At 44.4% G+C, this 20,106-nt stretch overlaps 1 protein-coding gene across 1 annotated transcript in view; it reads left to right on the forward strand.

Annotated features, from left to right (window-relative positions):
- Positions 1 to 20,106, forward strand: part of LOC122920024 (mucin-2-like) — a 354,839-nt gene that overhangs the window by 53,570 nt on the left and 281,163 nt on the right. The window contains exons 6-8 of the mRNA XM_044269233.1: positions 6,755 to 6,974; positions 13,381 to 13,503; positions 14,448 to 14,565. Coding sequence (XP_044125168.1) covers positions 6,755 to 6,974; positions 13,381 to 13,503; positions 14,448 to 14,565 — 461 coding nt within the window. The remainder of the gene's footprint in view (positions 1 to 6,754; positions 6,975 to 13,380; positions 13,504 to 14,447; positions 14,566 to 20,106) is intronic.

The following is a 20,106-nucleotide window of genomic DNA, read 5'->3' on the forward strand; positions in this document are numbered from 1 at the left end:
ACAGAACAGAATGCATTCTGGTGCACTCCGTTCTGTTCAGTTCAGTTTTCTCCCCATTGACAATGAATGGGGACAAAACTGAAGTGTTTTCCTCCAGTATTGGCATCCTATGACGGATCTCAATACAGGAAAGGAAAATGCAGATGTGAAAGTAGACTGAAACATTGTGGTGCAAAGTATGTATGGTCCAAATTTGCACCAGAATACTGACACATTTTGATTAGTACAGAAAATCTCTCCAATTATGATTTTATTATTATTTTGCATGCAAACACTAAATGATTGGTACAACTTTCGTTGACCAAGGTATGATTTGCGTATACTGTAGTACTTAAGTGGAGTATTGACTTCAGTAGATTCTCATGCCAACATTTTTCCAGGTCCAGAGTCACAAATATTAATAGTACCACTATCTTCTCTAGCCTCATATTCATTAGAGTAGAAGGGGTAACCAACTACTATGCATCAATGTTGTGGAAGCTGCTAAGAGATTAACACTGTACTATAACTCCAATCCATTATATTTTATGGGAGGTACAGAATGAGCTGAGCAAAGCTGGATATATTTCAGTGAACGGGTTGTTGGATAAGAAATCAAGGCTGGTAACTGATGCACTTAGCTTTTAAATGTCCTTGGCAAAATTGTTCTTTAAAGGCTATGAACACCTTTGGATCAATTATTTTCTATCATTCTTTTTTACTCCTTTTGTAGTGATGATCGAGCATGCTCGGCTGAACACCTGTTCGGCTCGAGCATCTCGATGCTCGGCACATCACGGTACTCAGCTTGAGTCTCCTCCCCACACATTTCTTGGCTGATACGCAGCGAATAAACGTGCAGGTAAGTACATTCTTCACTGTAATGCCAGTAGCCATGTTGGCTACTGGCATTACAGTGATTGGCTGCCCGGAACGCTTCATCGGGTGCTATATAGAACCCAATGACGCATGATCGGCTCATTCGCAGTCAGGGAGAGCTGAGCATAGGAAGAGCATGTTTCAGAGACCCAAAAGTCCTTGTAAGGACTATTGTGTGTGACAGCAGCAATATATATTTTTAGGTCATCCTAAACTAAATACCATGTAATAGGCCGCTGTGGACAGTTAAATTATCCGCGCCACATCTCCTGTTTAAACTGTGCGCATCCCTAAAATATCAGTGACATCCAGTGCACTTTTTACGTAGACGGTTTCCGCTGCGGACCGTTAAATTATCAGTGCCACATCTCCTGTTTAAAGTGTGTGCATCCCCAAAATATCAGTGACATCCAGCCTACTTTTTTCCATAGACACTGCGAACAGTGACATTACCTATGGTACCTGTCCTGCATAACCACCCTCTCTTCCACCAATTCAAGTCTCAGTAGCCAGGAGTCTGGTCAACACAATCCTCACCCTGATTCTACTTCCTCCCACCATGTACAGTCTGGCCAAACAAATGATCCCACACTCGGATATTCCGAGGACCTCTTTTCATCACCATTACTTAATTTGGCCCTCTCGCCAAGCACGCTTGAAGAGGGACATGAGATCTAGTGCCCTGATTCCTAACTTTTTGAGCATCCACAGTCGAAAGAACATGACGGTGGGGAATGGCAATTAGTGTTTAATGAGGTGGATGATGATAATACACAGTTGCCAATGAGTCAACCGCAAATACTGTCTCAAGAGGTTGATGAAGAGGATGAGACACAATTGTCAATCACTGAGGTTGTGGTTAGGTCAACAAATTATGAGAATGATCAGAGTGAAGAAGTAGAAGAGGAAGTGGTGGACGATGAGGTCACTGACCCAACCTGGGAAGGTGGAAAGCTGAGTGAGAACAGCAGTACAGAGGTGGAAGGATCTGCAGCACCACAACAGGCTGGAAGAGGCAATGGGTGGCAAAACGCAGAAGGTGGGCCACACCAAACAGGCCCGCAACTGTTCCACGGAGCACCCCCTTGCAGAAATCTCCCTTGCCAAGGGGTAGATGTTTCACATTATGGCGCTTTTATGAGGAAAGTGCGTGCGACAAAAGAAAAGTACCACCAGCATGATCTGCCACATGGCATCTGCACCGTAATAAGTGGGACGAACGCCTGGGTCCACAATCTGTGTCTGCGGGTCACACCACTGCCTTCTCTACCCCTATGTTACCTGCTGGCCAATCCTCTGTTGAAGGCGCAGGACCGGATGCCACCCGCCATGCACCTGGAACTTCGCAAGCACCATCAGCAACCACATCCACTTCCATGTCCAAGCGCAGTGTCCAAATGTCCTCACCCCAGGCCTTTGAACGCAAGTGAAAATACCCAGCCACTCACTCACAGGCTATAGCAATAAATGCACAGCTTTCCAAATTACTGGCCCTGGAAATGTTGCCATTTAGGCTTGTGGACTCTGAGGCCTTCCGCAGCCTGATGTCGGGGGCCGTCATGTGTTACGCAGTCCCCATCTGCCACTATTTTTCAAGGTGTGCCGTGCCCGCCTTACACCAACATGTGTCCTGCAACATCACACGTGCCCTGACCAACGCAGTTACTGGGAAGGTCTACTTAACCACGGACACATGGACAAGTGCATTCGGCCAGGGACGCTGCATTTCCCTGACGGCACACTGGGTGAATGTTGTGGAGGTCGGGAGTGAGTCATACCCTGCGATGGCCCAGGTGCTACTGACGCCAAGGATCATGGGCCCTACATCGATCAGGGTTTCCGCCAGCACCTACATTTGTGGCTCCAAACTCCACTTCTTCTCCTCCTCCACTTCCACCTCCAATTTATCTGCGTGCAGCACCAGTCAGTCATCAGTCGGTAGCTGGAAGCAATGTAGCACTGCAGTGGGGAAGCGGCAACAGGCCATGCTAAAGCTGATATGCTTAGGGGACAAACAGCACATCGCCACATAGCTGTGGCAAGGGATAAGAGACCAGAATAAGCTGTGGCTCTCACCACTCAACCTAGAACCAGGCGTGAATGTGTCTGATAATGGCCGTAACTTGTTGGCGGCTTTGGAGCTCGGCAAACTCAGACACATCCCATGCCTAGCTCATGTGTTCAACCTTGTGGTTCAGTGGTTTCTCAAAACCTACCTCAATTTGCCTGAGCTACTGGTGAAGGTGCGCCATGTGTGTGCACATTTCCACAAGTCATCAACAGCTTCAGGTGGTCTGTCAATGCTGCAGCAACGCTTGAAATAGCCAGTTCACCGGCTGTTATGCGACGTGAGTACACATTGGAACGATTCACAAGTGAGGAGTGGGCATGGATGTTTGACCTCTCTGGGGTTTTAAGAAACTTTGAGGAATCAACACAGATGTTGAGCGGCGAAAACGCTATTATCAGCGTAACCATCCAACTTCTGTGTCTATTCAAACGCTCGCTGCTCACAATTAAGGATGATGCTTTGCATGTGAAAGAGGTGTAAATGGGGGAAGACATTACACAGGGAGATAGCCAGACCACCCTCAGTACGTCTTCTCAGCACAAACTGGACGATGTAGAGGAGGAGGAGGAGCAGGAGACGGTTGCCTCTGCTACAGAGGGTAGTACCCATGGAAGTTTAATTCCATCTGTTCAGCATGGATGGGCAGAAGAGGAGGAAGAGGATAAGGAGATTGAGAGTGATCCTCCTGATGACGCCAGCGAAGTCTTGCTTGTTGGTACTCTGGTGCACATGGCTGACTTCATGTTAGGCTGATTTCCCGCTATCGGGATTACTGGATGTTCACTAGTTGTACCCGGATTACTAGTTGTTCACCCTCCTCGACCCCCGCTACAAGGAGAACTTCTCATCTCTCTTTCCTCTGGTGGAGGGGAAGAGCAAAAAGGTGCATTACCTGAAGATCCTTGTTGAAAAATTGCTCCACAAATTTCCATCTGACAACGGTGGAGGCAGAGTCCATAGCTTCTTGGCCAACCGAGGAGGTGAGACAAGGGGAACACACAGCAGTTCCAACAGAGGCAGGGCAACACTCTCCAAAGCCTGGGACAGTTTCATGACAACCCGCCAGCACCCTCACCCTGATGCATGGCCTAGTGTCACAAGGAGGGAAACATTTTGGAAGATGGTGAAGAAGTACATAGCAGACCGTGTCAGCGTCCTCAATGATCCCTCAGTGCCTTACAACTACTGGATGTCTAAGCTGGACGCGTGGCACGAACTGGCGCTCTATGCCTTGGAGGAGCTGGCCTGCCCTGCCACCAGTGTTTTGTCTGAGCGGGTATTTAGAGCTGCTGGTGGCATTATACCAGAAAAGCGTATCTGTCAACTGAAAATGCTGACAAGGACTGGATTGACCATGACTTCTCGACTCCACCAGAGGAAAGCTGATGAACATAAAGGCGCTTAAAATGTGTTGTTTATAATGTACTGAATACACTGTATTCCCATGCACCCCTTCCACCACAAACAAGGGTATATGGTTGAATCTTCCTTTTCTCATCCTCCTTCTCCTCTTCCATCATATCAACACATGCTCATTCGCCACATATAATGCCCTTTACAGGGTCAGCTCAGCTGCATGCCCTCGCATATAATGTTTTACAGGGTCAGCTCACCAGCAGGCCCACACATATAATTTTTTAGAGGGTCAGATCACCAGCAGGCCCTCGCATATAATGTTTTACAGGGTCAGCTCACCAGCAGGCCCTTGCATATCATTTTTTACAGGGTCAGCTCCTCAGCAGGCCTTCACCTACAATGTTTTACAGTGTCAGCTTAGCAGCAAGCCTGCACCTAAAATCTTTTACAGGGTCAGCTCACCAGCAGGCCCGCACCTAAAATCTTTTACAGGGTCAGATCACCTGTAGTCCCTCACCTAATTATACCTAATAGGTAATTTGCACGCATGGTGCCTTGCTTGGATGTGGTAGCTGTAGCTGTTTCTCAGGCTCCCTCTCCGGAATCGAACCATGATTCCCCGTTACCCGTAGTCACCATGGTTTGCGCTGACAATAACATCGAAAGTTGATAGGCCAAACATCCGAATGGATCATCTCGCCATCACAGGGACGTGCGATCAGCCCCAGGTTATCTAGAGTCTCTAAAGTGGCACCAGGCCCTCACCCATAATGTTTTAGATGGTCAGATCAGCAGGCCCTTGCTCCAAATATTTTTGAGGGTCACCAGCAGTCCATCAATCATAATTTTTAAAGGTTGTGTATGATGCCCTCCTTTATGTGTAACAAAGGGATTATTGGAGTGCCAGTTCCTTGTAATTTTTGGCAGCCTTTTCACTTGATGCATAGGCTTTATGAGTGTAGGAGTCCTACTACATGAACAATTGTACAACAATGTGAATGAGGCCCTCCTTTATGTGATATACAGGTTGTATCCGAGTGCCTCTTCCTTGCAATTTTTGGCAGCGCTTGCACTTTATATACAAGTAAATGTTCATGAAAGAATGTTTCCTAACAATTTTTCATCTAAAATCGATTTTATCTTAGGTTTTGTGCATATTATTGTCAGTCTGTAAAAGTGGCGTACTACTCGGACAACATCGTTCCCAGCAGCGACCTGGGAGTCCAAGATGCATCCAGACATCCTCACCATGCTATTTCCGAACCATTTTGCAGATGTTTCCATCAATTTCTGACCTTTTGCTATGCACCAGGCACCCTCTTCAGAGCAGGGGGTGCCTGGTTTAATGCTCGGGTTCTCCCATTGACTTCCATTATATCCCGATGTGTTCGTCCCGAGCCCCCAAGCACTATGGCGCTCGATCAACACTATCCTTTTGGAGCCCAAAAACATTTTTCAAAATGGTCTTTGATAAATATTTTCAACCGTTTTTGTTCTACAGCCTTCACTTTCAGTGTATTTGCAGAATATTGTTTTCTATTTTAACCGGATCATGGAGCTGTTCTGATGGCTCAATGTGTAGCTCTTATCTCTGAACTTCTGATAGCTCATAAACACTCATTTAAGCTAAATTCTTATCAAACTGATAAACATATGGCTTATAGGGAATCTGTTACCAGCGACCATCCTATCGAACTGTTTGCATAAATACATGGGCTGCTGGCATGTATACAAATAGCACAACCAATTGAAACAAAAGACACACATGTACAATTATAACACAAATATTTTATTAAATAATAAATATAACAACAGACCATAGGCAATGAGAAAATGAGAAGCAGCAGTGCAGACAAGCACTGCGATAAGCAGCTCAGCCGCCTGACTCTGGGTAAATGAATCCAAAAATCCAAAGGGGAATAGGGAAACAGTGTATGCTGCACTGAGCAGGCAATATAAACCCTACCCCCAATAGACGTACAAGCCTCCAACCCCCACAGATAAACATACAACAACTGCAAAATAGGAGCCAGAAAATAGGGTGAAATAACAGCACCTATAGCTAGCCCATAAGCAGTATGGAGGGACAACAATAGTAGTAATAAACATTGAATAAGAAAATAATATAATATAACTTATTACCTAGAGTTGATAGGAGGCACAGATGGAACAAACCCAGGTCTGGCAAAGAGCGCACCCCGACGCACGTTTCGCTCCTCCTCTTTCTCAGGGTGGCGTAGCTCATAAACACTCATTTAAGCTAAATTCTTATCAAACTGATAAACATATGGCTTATAGGGAATCTGTTACCAGCGACCATCCTAACGGACTGTTTGCATAAATACATGGGCTGCTGGAATGTATAGAAATAGGTAATATCTGGAACGGGGAGAAAGACTGTATATTTTATGACATCATAGTAAAGTGACAGATGAAAATTACCAAAATGTGTTTCTCCCTATTTTTCAGCATAAAGCATGTGCAATACTGCACAGTCCTGAACTGTCTAACTGTGCTGCACACTACGATATAAATCCCTACCTACAGATCTGTGAAAGTGACAGCTGTGCTTGTAACAGTAGTGAGAGTCAGGCTTTGTTTTGCATCTGTAGCACCTTGTCTGAATTCTCCAAACAGTGCGCCAATGCTAATGGAAAGCCAGAAAACTGGAGGAGCCCACAAATCTGTGGTAAGTACCTGAAATACGATGACTTACATGTTCCATAGCTCATATAGTGCTTACAAATTCAGCATTGCTGGACACAGAATATATTCACTCACATTGATTTCTCTCTCCAGTGAAGCTCACAATCAAATCCCCAAATCTAAGGGTCCCTTTACATGGGCAGACTTCTGCCCAGAGCAAGCACCAAGCAGCCATACGAACATTCATTCACTATATATGATCGCTCGTATCAACGATCATTGACAATATTGTCAGCAGCACATCCTAGAGATATGCTGCAGACAAACGAACATTTTTATGCCTGCGTAAAAGATCCTGCTTATTTATCAGCTGATGGCAGGTTATTTACATGAGGTAATGCAAGATAGAAAGGGAATTACAATTTTTGGCACATTCTTGTGTTTTAAATGTCCTTATGTGATATTTCCATGTCTCTGATGAAGGGGCCAGATCGGGCCTGAAACGTGTCATTTATCATCTTAATTAAGAAGTCCTTTTTGGAAATGAACTGGCAATACTTACCTTCAACAAGATGAGTAACACGCAAATCCTTTTTTCATACTGTCCTTCTGTACTTATACAAGGGGTAATAGTCAGGAATAACTTTAAAAAAATGAGTGCTCTATCAGCTGATTATCGGTCTGTGTCAAAGGCCATTCAGACACATTAGGGTCACTTTCCTAAGAGGCCAATTAACATGTTAGGATCAGAAAAACAGACAAAGATCAAACAGAAGTTGCCATAGATCAGATTAAAGCCCAGGACTAACCAGTGCTAACCACTGTGCTGTAGACCCATTTATTTGATTTTACTTAGCTAAAGAGTGTCAATGCTATCCACCTCCTCTTTGAAACTAGGTCATCCTAAGGATCTATGAATATCCTAAAACTGTTGGCAGAGATCAGCAACCTTCGGCTCTCCAGCTGCTTTGAAACTACAACTCATGCATGCACAAATAATTGGCTGTTCTTGTATTTCCCATAGAAATGAAAGGAGGATTCTAGGACTTGTAGTTTTAGACCATCTGGAATGCTGGAGATTGCTGATCCCTGCTGTAGACCTTAAACAATCCTGTTGGGCGAGCATGCTCGGCTGAACAGTTTTTTACTCGAGCAATCACGATGCTCGGCACATCGCAGTGTTCTGCCGAACACTGAATGTGCTCGAGCGTGATGCTCGAATCTCCTCCCCGCACGTTTGTTGGCTGCTACACAGCCAATAAACATGCACAGAGGTACTGGCACTCACTGCAATGCCGTAGCCATGTTGGTTACTGGCATTACAGTGATTGGCTGGCCGGAACGTGTCATCAGGTGCTATATAGCAACCAATGACACGTAGTTTGGCTCAGTCTTAGTCAGGGAGAGCTGCAGCAGAAGGGACAGATAGTGTAGGGACAGGAATAGTTGTTTTTTTTAGACAGGGTTTACTGGTGAAAGGTGATAGAAACCCAAAATTCCTTTTAAGGACATATATATAATTAGCGCAACCTGCGCTAAATTGAGTGCAATTGTTTGGCCGCTGCTGACAGTGACACAACCTCTGCTACATCGGTTGTGTTACATTTGCGCTGGGAAATTAAGTGGAATTGTTTGGCCGCTGGTGACAGCGACATTACCTGCGCTAGATCTCCAGTATAACGTTAGCGCATCCGAAATATCAGTGATATTTAGTGTAATTTTTTCGCCGCTGGCAACATTACCTGCGCTACATCTCCTGTATAACGTTTGCCCATCCTAAATATCTGTGACATTCAGTTTAATTTTATGGATGCTGGTGACAGTGACATTACCTGCGCTACATTACCTGTATAACATTTGTGCATCCTAAATATCTGTGACATTCAGTTTAATTTTATGGCTGCTGGTGACAGTGACATTACCTGCGCTACATTACCTGTATAACATTTGTGCATCCTAAATATCTGTGACATTCAGTTTAATATATTTGCACATACACTTACAAAACCTGCGCTACTGTACGTGTGACATACTTGCAAGCATAAACCATTTAATTTGCTGCTCAAGGCGAGCAGTAAGGGACGAGGAAGTGGCCCGGCTGCTGATGGTGCATGCAGAGGCCGTGGCCATGGCGGGGTCCTCTGCTGCCAGAGGACAAGAAACGCACTCATCTACGATACCTAGCTTCATGTCCCAGTTTGCAGAGCGGCACAGGAGACCACTCTTCAATTCACACCAGTGCAACTGGATTGCAGCAGATAATGCTTCCAGTCGGTTAAGCACCACCCTGTCTTCCACAAAGTCCAGTCTCAGTAGCCAAGAGTCTGGTCAACAGAATGCTCACCTTAATCCTCCTTCCTCCCACCATGGAGAGTCTTGGCAAACAAGTGATCACACACTCGGATATTCTGAGGAGCTCTTTTCAGCGCCATTCCTTGATTTGGCCCTCTCGCCAAGCCCGCTTGAAGAGGGACATGCATTGATTCACAAACTCTTGAGCATCCACAGTCAGAAAAAGATAACGGTGGGGAACAGCAATTAGTCCTTCATGAGGTGGATGATGATGATGATGAGACACAGTTGCCAATAAGTCAAACGCAATTAGTATCTCAAAATGATGAGGATGAGACACAGTTGTCAATAAGTGAGGTTCTTGTTAGGTCAACAAGTCAGGAGGATAACCAGAGTGAGAAAGTGGAAGAGGAGGTGGTGACCAATTAAATCACTGACCCAATCTGGGAAGGTGGCAAGCCGAGCGAGGACAGCAGTACAGAGGGGTAGGGATCTGCAACACTGCAACAGGCTGGAAGAGGGAGTGGGGTGGCAAAACTGAGAAGGCGGGCCACACCAACTGTTTCCCGGAGCACCCCCTTGTGGAAATCTCCCTTGCCAAGAGGTAGGTGTTCGGCAGTCTGGCGCTTTTTTAAGGAAAGTTTGGACGATAAAAGAATTGTCATTTGCCATACCAAAATGAGCAGGGGCATGAATACTAACAACTGCAACACCACCAGCATGATCCACCACATGGCATCAAAGCACCCTAATAGGTGGGCCGAACACCTGGGTCCACAACTAGTGTATGCGGGTCACACTACTATAATAATTTTTAACATAAATTTACATACACCCAGCCCGAAGGCTGAGACCCTTGTGCTGCACAACACTGGCCTCTCCGATGGATACAGGAGGAAAGTGTGGCAATTTACCTACTGGCGGACATGACTAAACCTCCACACCTTATCTGTTATTACCCTAAAAAACAAGAACTGTTTGGGTGTGTGGTACAGGCTAGCCTGCGGTGCAGCACAACAGCTTACAATCTTACAACGCTCTACAGTATTCCACCTCCCATAACTAGTCTTATAGAATGTGCCTGAGCATTCCTCCTGAGCAAAACACCTGCCTGGCTTGAGCTTGTGGGAAGTTTATCAGCTCTCCAATGTGAAATGTTACTTTAAGTTATGGAGTCCTTGCAATGAACAGTAGTAACACTTGTGGCCTGACACAAACAGAGACCCTAACTAACTAACTACAGGCCTGGTCTCAGTCTGTAGGCACCAACACTGTAATGAGGTGTGTGCACGATCTTACCGACCCGGGTTCTGCTCTGCGTTCCTGGAAGCAATCCCCATTCCTCTGGACAGGATCAGGGTCTTGGACATGATCAGCTTCATTTAGCTGCAGCTTTGGTCACTGAGGTATGCTTCCACACCTGGATGCCGTCGGATGCTCTGCTGACACAGTTCCTCAGTCTCAGCTTCCTTTAAGGTGGCTGCTTCCTTTTCTTCTCCAGGCTCTGAAACTCCATCTCATAAATATGGAAATATATGGAAAAAGGATTTAGGAAAACTAGAGGAATGGTCAAAAATCTGGCAACTAAAATTTTATGTTGATAAGTGCAATATAATGACATAGAGCAGCAGAAAATGCTAGCAGAATGCTTGGATGTATTAGGGGAGGTATTAACAGTAGAAAGAGGGAGGTGCTCATGCCGCTCTATAGAGCACTAGTGAGATCATATCTCCAGAAGGATATTGATACTTTGGAGGGAATTCAGAAAAGAGCTACTAAACTAGTACATGGATTGCAGGATAAAGCTTACCAGGAAAGGTTAAAGGACCTTAACATGTATAGCTTGGAAGAAAGACGAGGCAGAGGGGATTTGATAGAAATGTTTAAATACATAAAGGGAATCAACAAGGTAAAAGAGGAGAGAATATTTAAAAGAAGAAAAACTACTACAAACTGCTACAATAGGACATAGTTTTAAATTAGAGGGGCAAAGGTATAAAAGTAATATCAGGAAGTATTACTTTACTAAGAGAGTAGTGGATGCATGAAATAGCCTTCCTGCAGAAGTGGTAGCTGCAAATACAGTGGAGTTTAAGCATGCATGGGATAGGCATAAGGCCATCCTCCATATAAGATAGGGCCAGAGGCTATTCATAGTATTCAGTATATTGGGCAGACTAGATGGTATATTGGGCATTCTATGTTTCTATATGCAGCCTGTCAGCTGTGTTTAGGAAACAGCAGCATCTTGTGGCCAAACAGCAGAATGTCAATCTAGATCATTTGATTTAATCTATTCAAACAGTGTTCAGACAATGAGAGCTGTTTCCCTATCTCACATGCCACCCCACTAGAGTATTCAGAAACCCTCCCCATACAAACTCATCCTGGGCATAGCGCTGTGAGGGGACACCAGCATTGGGCCTCGTTGACCTTTGCAGAGTCATAGGCTCAGAAGCACTGGGGACATCAGGCATATCTAATGGGGGAAGAGCTGCTGTCTGCTTAACACTTTTCCTGGCAGGAAAACGTCTACGGCCGGAACTTCTGTGGGTACCGGGGCAGGGACAACCCACCATTTCCCCTCCTTCTTCTCTAACAGTATTTTCTCTGAACTCTGAGCAGGAGGAGGCATCTCCTCCATGCACACTGGCTCATCAAAATTACAACACCTTAACATGTTACGGTGCAAGTTTTGTGAGGGCCCCCAGTCTCTATTGGCTCTACCTCATAGACAGGGATTGCAGGGTCTACCCTCCTCTTCACCGTGTATGGGACCGCCTCCCACCACCCATCCAACTTCCCAGACGGCAGCTTGGCTTTGCCCATCACTCGATCACCCAGGGCATACCCATCCCTCTGCACTTATCTTGGTTTAGGGTTTACCACTTTTTCCAGGCGCTCCCCCACAACCTTGTGGATTGCTCTCAGCCGGCTGTGCTCTTGCACCCATGCGGTGGCATTTCTCGGTGGTGGCTCCATCGGATCGGGTATTTGGAGATCTTCAATCTCCTGTCTGGCTCTCCCAAACATGAGCATATGTGGGGAGTATCTGGTGGTACTTTGTACCCGGTTTTTATAGGCCCACGTCAGTTCAGGTAGGTACTCGGGCCACCAAGCCTTTTGGCTGTCCTCCAGAGTCCGCAGCATCTGGAGGAAGGTGCAGTTGAACTGCTCGCACGCCCCGTTTCCCTGTGGGTGATACCGGGTGGTGTGGGACTGTTCGATCCCATACAGTTGGTACAGCTCATTCAGTAGAGTACCCTGAAAACATGCTCCCTGGTCTGAATGTATCCTCAGTAGACACCCAAACACCTTAATAAAGTGTTTGCAGACCGCTTCAGCAGCCGACTATGCCGTCTGGTCTCTGGTAGGTACAGCCACTGCATACTTTGTGAAATGATCTGTCATGACTAGACAGTACGAGTGTCACGAATGTCAGTCCAAATTATTTAATTTAATCTATACAGTGTTCAGACAATGAGAGCTGTTTTCCCATCTCACAACAAAACACTAAGTATGACATTAAAGACTGTTCACAACCTCCATACATCCGTGACCTAATCTCCAGAGTCCTTCCCACACACAATTTCCGATCCTCACAAGACCTCCTTCTCTACTCTACTCTTATATGCTCTTCCCACAATCACCTCAAATATTTCTTCTGGGCATCTGCCATACTCTTGAACTTTCGACCCAAACATATCAGACTTCACCTACAGTGGAATCCTTCAAAATAAACTTGAAAAACCCACGTCTTCACAATAACCTCCAATATTTCTGCTGAGTATCCGCATACTCTGGAACCCTCTACACATCAGGTTAATAGCTATAGTGGAAACCCTCAAAAGAAACCTGAAAATGCCACTGTACTGCCATATGAGCAGCTTCTAACCTCACCTACTGTATGCTTCCCTCTTCCTTTGTAGATTGTAAGACCTTGCAGGCAGGGTCCTCTCTCCTTCTGTACCAGTTTGTAAATGATCTTGTTCATGTTTATTGTACTTGTTTGTACATCCTTTTTCCATATGTACAGCTCCATTGAATAAATTGTCCCATAATATTTAATAATAATAATAATAATAATAGTAGTAGTTTTGTTCGTTTACATACAGCACAAAGAGTTTGTAAAGTTATACTGTTGTTTCCTGCTTTAGGACTAAAATGCCCACGAACCATGGTATATAAAGAATGCGGTTCAGCTTGTGAGAAGACCTGCAGCAATCAAGAGCCGGGGGCTTGTATAAAAATATGTGTTACTGGTTGCTTTTGTCCGAATGGTAGGTGTTTATTAAATTTTTTCTTCAATAGCTAGAGTTTTCCTTTATTAAACCACTACTCTATTGCTACATTAACACTACCCAACCGAGCAGGCAATTAATTATCGGAAAGAGACTGTTCCATTCTGATAACTGCCTGCTCATCAGTGAAGGAAAGAGCTTTCTTTACATGCAGAGATCACCTCTGCTGTATGGGAATGAAAGAGGTCTACTGCAGTCACTTGCTTCATACAGATTTATTGTTTCTGGGCAGCAGAACACAGTTCACAAAGCATGATCTGCTGCCCAAGAAAATTATTATCTTTATTCACTTGCTGTTTGCAAATATCATTAATTTTAATATAGGGCAGAGTAGGACTTGAGATACTGCAGCCTGTTTGGGCTTGGCCACGCAGTGGTAACTGATTGGAGGAGATTTATCAAACTTGGTGTAAAGGAATACTGGGTTAGTTGCTCACAGCAACCAATCAGATTCCACCTTTCATTTTTTAGAGCACCTTTGGAAAATAAAAGGGCAGGAAAGGTCATCAGTATCTGATCGGTGGGGGTCCCACACTCGGAACCACTACGATCAGTTGTTTGAGAAGGCACCGATGCTCCTGTGAGCACCACGATCTTCTCAGTGCTCACCAAGCACAGTGCCGTACATTGTACAGTATAGCGGCTGTGCTTGGTATCGTGACTCAGCCCCATTCAATTCAATGGTACTGAGCGTGATACCAAGCACAGCCATTATAAAATGTAAGGCACTGTGCTTGGTGAGCTGCGAGAAGGCCGCAGTACTCATAGGAGTGCCTGTACCTTCTCAAACAGCTGTTCGGCTGGGTTCCCGGTTATAGGACCCCCACTGATTAGACATTAAGGATAGGTCATCAGTATCAAGATCTCGGAAAACCTCTTAAAGTTCAAGTGAAGCATCCAACATGTCTTCTTTTTATATCCAGGCACTGTGTTTGATGACATCAGAGATAAAGGATGTATTCCACCATCTGAATGTTTTTGCAAGTACTCAGGAGACATCTATCGTTCAGGGGAAATATTGGATCTTCCATGTGAAAACTGGTAAACATATATGAATTTAATATCTAAAAAAGTGACATAATGAAGTAGAGAGGGTATTTTGCAAGACCCTGTTCACACCCTACCCCTCACCTCCACCTCAAGATCAGGGTCCAAATGCATATTAAGGCTTCTTTCACACGACCGTATGGCTTTTTCAGTGTCTTGCCGGCCGTTTTTTCCGGATCTGTTGTTCTGTTTTTTGTTTCCGTTGTGTTCCTGTTTCGGTTCCGTTTTTCCGTTCCGTTTTTCCGTATGGCATATACAGTATACAGTAATTACATAGAAAAAAATTTAGGCTGGGCATAACATTTTCAATAGATGGTTTCTCAAAATACGGAACGGATACGGAAGACATACGGATGCATTTCCGTATCTGTTACGTTTTTTTTGCGGACCCATTGACTTGAATGGAGCCACGGAACGTGATTTGCAGGAAATAATAGGACATGTTCTATCTTTCAACAGAACGGAAAAACGGAAATACATAAACGGAATGCATACGGAGTACAGTCCGTTTTTTTTGCGGAGCTATTGAAATGAATGTTTACGTATACAAACCATGTACGGAACACAAAAAACGGCACGTAAATGAAAATAAAAATAAAAAAGGTCGTGTGAAAGAGGCCTTAACGACAAAATGCACTTACGTTTTGGTATGCCATGGATATCCTTTTGTGGTCCTCTTTTGTGGTGTACCTAAAAAGGGAAAATCCATATTTTCCTGTGTGAACTCATCCTGTAATCATAACGTCTTACGTCACTGTTGCCTATTCACCCCTTAAGGATCTTGCAAATACCATTATTTTTTTTTTCTCCCTGTCGGAGCTATAGCTTTTTGGTTTTTCGATTCACATAGCCATATCAAGGCTTTATTTTTGCAAAACAAGTTGTTCTTTCTAATGGCACCATTCAAAATTGCATATGATGTAGTGGCAAGCTGGAAATAAAAATCCAAATGGGGAGGAATTAGAAAAAAAAAAAATATTCTGCCACAGTTTTATGGGTTTTGTTTTTACGGCGTTCCCTATGCAGTAAAACTGATCTATGCCTTCATTTTCTGAGTCCGTTTTCATGTGTCTCAATAATAAATAAAAAAATAAAAACTTTAGAAAGTACATGTTTCAGAAAGAATGCGCCTGGGGCTGTTGTAACAATTTTCATAGCCCAGTGTTCTGTATTTTGCTGCCAAAGTGAGACTAGAGAAGGCGACTTAATTTTGGCAACTTCTATACAACCCAGCAAGATGCAGTCATTTTGTTGCTCCCTGTTTTAAGGCAGAACTTCTCAACTGAATGACTACCTTTTGTAACGGCCTCATATTACAGGGTCAGGTACGGTCTCCTTTTAGCCCAAATGACATTAAAAACAAAAACCATGAGAGGAGTGCTCCCCACCTTTCTCAGGGTATTTGACAGGCTGCTGTGTACCTATATTAACATCAGGCAGCTGTTGGTTTTTAGTGCTGTTTTTCTGCATGTTTTTTGCACCAGGGCTTTTTGTCACTTTTTGGCTTTTTTGTGTCACTAGTGAGAGTACAGGGAGAAAAAGGTAGGGGAGCGTGCCCATCGTGCATAAGCCAAAAGCCAATAGCAGCACAGCTTTCATTCCTTATTCTGCTGTTCAAAATTGAAAGCTGTGCTGTAATTGGTTGCTAAGGGCAACAAATCTCTTCAAGCATGTTACATGGTTCTATGAGGCCCAAAACGATACACACTGATGGCACTCCTGTAGATATGGAGTCTCCCCACAGTGGTTCCCCTTTCCCCACTGGCACACATCTCTCACCAGCTAGTAGTGCTCTGCAATGTCACAGGTTTTGTTTGCCTTACAAAATCAGGGCAAGATGTAAGAGGCTCTGTTCATTAACTTCCTAATGTAGAGATTTTTGGAGATATAGTCCCTCAGCATTAGTGTCGGGTACCAAGCAGTAAATAAGCTGAAAACAGTCTTTGCTTTATCGAACCTCATGAGAAACACCCACACTGGCATCACGTATGTTACAGGTCTAGTAGTTGCACCGTCCTGAGGGAGCTAAATCCTCTACGCCACATAAGATGGCCACCATTATTATAAATGTCACATGATAGGTGGAGGGCCCTGTTATATATTTTGTTTTGGGGTCCATGAGCTTCAAGTTACGCCTCTGAAGGGATACCCGAACCAGGGGTATAACTATGGGAGAAGCAGGGGTAGCAGCTGCTATGAGTCCCAAACTCAGAAGGGGCCCATAAATGATTTTATTGTCAGAGCCCCCTCAAAAGTATTATACAATGGCATTATATACAGTGACACTATAGGAAACGGATGTAGCGGCTACTAGGCCTCATCTGAGAGCGCGATCTTAACTAGCCACAGGAGTGGGGGTTGCACAGGAGTTGGAGGTTATGAAGAAATTACCGGGGTGGGGCCCGTTCAAAAATTTGCTGTGGGGCCCAGTCATTTCTAGTTATGCCACTGAGCCTTACCTATTACAATTTTGATTGTGGAGTTTTTTAGACTCTCACATGAAGTGCTCCTCAAACTGTGAGAAGAGCTTCCATGGTGAGGCACCCCCAGTTATTGGTAAGGCCTAGCTGTGCTGCAAAATAATTTCCCTGACACTTATTTTAATATTAGATATCTTTCGGTTAATTTAATGGCTATGTACACCTTTGGGTCAATTTTCTTTATTATTGCATTGTACTCATTTTGAGCAAAAATTATTTTTTAGGCTACTTTCACACTGGCGTTTTGAAACGGATCAGTTCAGCCCCAATGCATTCTGAATGGATAAGGATCCATTCCGAATGCATCAGTTTGGCTCTGTTCCGCCTCCATTCCGCTCTGGATGCGGACACCAAAACGCAGCTTGCAGCGTTTTGTTGTTCGCCTGGCGATGTGGAGCTAAACGGATCCGTCCTGACTTACAATGTAAGTCAATGGGGACTGATCCGTTTTTACTGACACAATAGGGTGCAGTTGAAAACAGATCCTTCCCCCATTGACTTTCAATATAAGTCAGGACGGATCCGTTTTGACTTAGACTTTTTTTTTTTAAGAATAATGCAAACGGATCCGTTCTGAACGGATACAAGCGTTTTTATTATAGGTGCGGATCCGTCTGTGAAGATACCAGACGGATCTGCACCTAACGCAGGTGTGAAAGTAGCCTTAATTGGTTATTATAACTGTTGAATCCCTTTCTCTGTACAGCCTTGAGATTCTCTTGAAGCAGGCTCTGTGTTTTTACTGTGTTCCGTCTCCTTTTCCTGGTTCTTTGACATGATAAACACGCATCATACAGTAGCTCAATCCTAATCTTACTGATAAGAATGTGGCTTAAATAAGTGTTTATGACCTTTTATTAATTTAGAAATAAGGTTTATTAGATGAACTACACAACATGAAAACCCTTTGTGACAGATAGGCTAAATTTTGTTAATAAAAACCTATTGAAAAAAAAAAATTTTGCCCAAAATAAGTAAAATGCAATAAAATGCAGTATGATCTTAATCAAATCCTTAAAGAGGTTGGCTATATTCTGGTTATTGCTTACTAATGTGTTTGTGAGATGATTATATGGCACTTACTAATATAGCCTTTGTTGAAATTCTGCAACATAAAGCATGCCCCCTTGTTCACAAAGACTTTTATGCTGTCCACACAGAGGACCTGTCCATAAAATGGTTGCTGATGGAAGGTCATGTGACTAGGCAAATCACCTCCATATGCTGTCTCCTCCATTCAAACACACTTCACCTGCACTAAACTACCATTTAGAGATGAGCGAATCGAAGCTGACGAGGTGGAATTCAATGAATGCTAATTTCCTCACACTTCATGGTAACGAATCGCATTTCTCCTAAAATGGCTGCTGCACGTGTGAGGACATGGAGAAAGGAAGTCTAGGAAGGCGGGATCACACAGACTGACATGCATGCAGCCAATCAGCAGCTAGCCCTGTGATGTCACAGCCCTATAAATACGGCGGCCATCTGAGATTGAGACATTTTCCAGCATTCTGAGTGCAGGGACAGACGTAAGAAGGTGCTAGGGACAGCAATTGGAAAAACCGTATTGTGAAAAAAAAAAAAGAAAAAACGATTTATAAGTGCGGGGAAAGGATAGGGAGGAATCATTTCACAGCATCTTAGTGCAGGGAGAGACATCAGAAGGCACTAGGGACAGTGCTAGAAAAGCAATTTACAAGTGAAGGGAAAGCATTGAGAGGAATCATTTCACAGCATCTTTGTGCAGGGAGAGACTTGAAAAGGCGCTAGGGACAGTGCTAGAAAAGTGAATTACAAGTGCAGGGAAAGATTATTTGGGGATCCAATTAGCCATTATACAGCTCTGTCATTCCTTTGGGGTGCAAGTGCTCTGTTGAAAAGCCTTTAGTGGCCTATTTCAGTACAGAAAAAATATATATACGCATTTCACTTCTGCAGTAATATGTGTTGAAAGTGTCTAGTGGCCTATTTCAGTACAAAAAGAAAGATATATACGCACTTCACTGTTGCTGTTATTTGCGGTGAATGCGTTTTGTGGCCTATTTCAGTACAAAAAGAAATATATATATGCACTTCACTGTTGCTGTTATTTGTGGTGAATGCATTTAGTGGCCTATTTCAGTACAAAAAGAAAAATATATACGCACTTGACTGTTGCTGTTATTTGTGGTGAATGCGTTTAGTGGCCTATTTCAGTACAAAAAGAACAATATTTTCATCGCTTTTAGGGGTGTTTTAATTTGCTTTTAATTTATTTAGTTCAGCTAAAAGTATGTCAGACAGAGAAGTGCCAGGCCATGCACAGAGGATTGGCAGAGGCCTAAATGTTTTTGGTGCAGGCAGAGGTCGCAGCAGAGTAAGGGGGCGTGGCAGCAGGAGTCCCAGCGAGAGTCCTGACCTCCCGGTGTGATCTAGCGGTCATGTCTTGACTAGCAACCCAGCGGTTCTTGATTGGTTAACTCGATCATCCACTTCATCCTAAGTGACATCAGACACCCCCAGCCAACAGTCGGTGGGTTCGTCAGACATAATCCTTAGTTGGCATGGCCCAGGAGCAGGCCCTGTGCCCTCACCTGTCCTCAACCCTCCTCTGTCCTTTGCTGTTCCCTCAGCCACAGAAGTATTGTATGCTGTGGGCTCAGCTCCAATATACAGCGAGGACAATCTGCTAGAGCACAATCAGCAGGTGCTGCCAAGCTAAGATCTGGAGGAGACATCCACCGCTTCCTCCGCTAGGCGGGCACGTAGTGATGAGGAGAGTAGTGCAGGAGCTTGTGTTGCGAACGGTCAGGCTCCCGACCGAGAGACCATTGAGGTGAACATCAGTGACGTGCAGACACTACTTGATGATGATGAAGCCGATCGCACTTGGGAGCAGTGTGCAGAAGGGGCTTCATCATCATCAGGAGAAGAGGGTGGCAGCTCGCCTGTGAGGCAGCAGCTGAGCCAGCATGGTGATAGCATTGCTGGGAGTCAGCAGGGTGGCAGCAGTGGGAGGTCAGGAGCCAAACATGCTCGGGGTAGACCACCTGCTTAGCAGCAGCCTACCGGC

The sequence above is a fragment of the Bufo gargarizans genome, chromosome 10 (assembly GCF_014858855.1).
Source record: "Bufo gargarizans isolate SCDJY-AF-19 chromosome 10, ASM1485885v1, whole genome shotgun sequence".
NCBI lineage: Eukaryota > Metazoa > Chordata > Amphibia > Anura > Bufonidae > Bufo > Bufo gargarizans.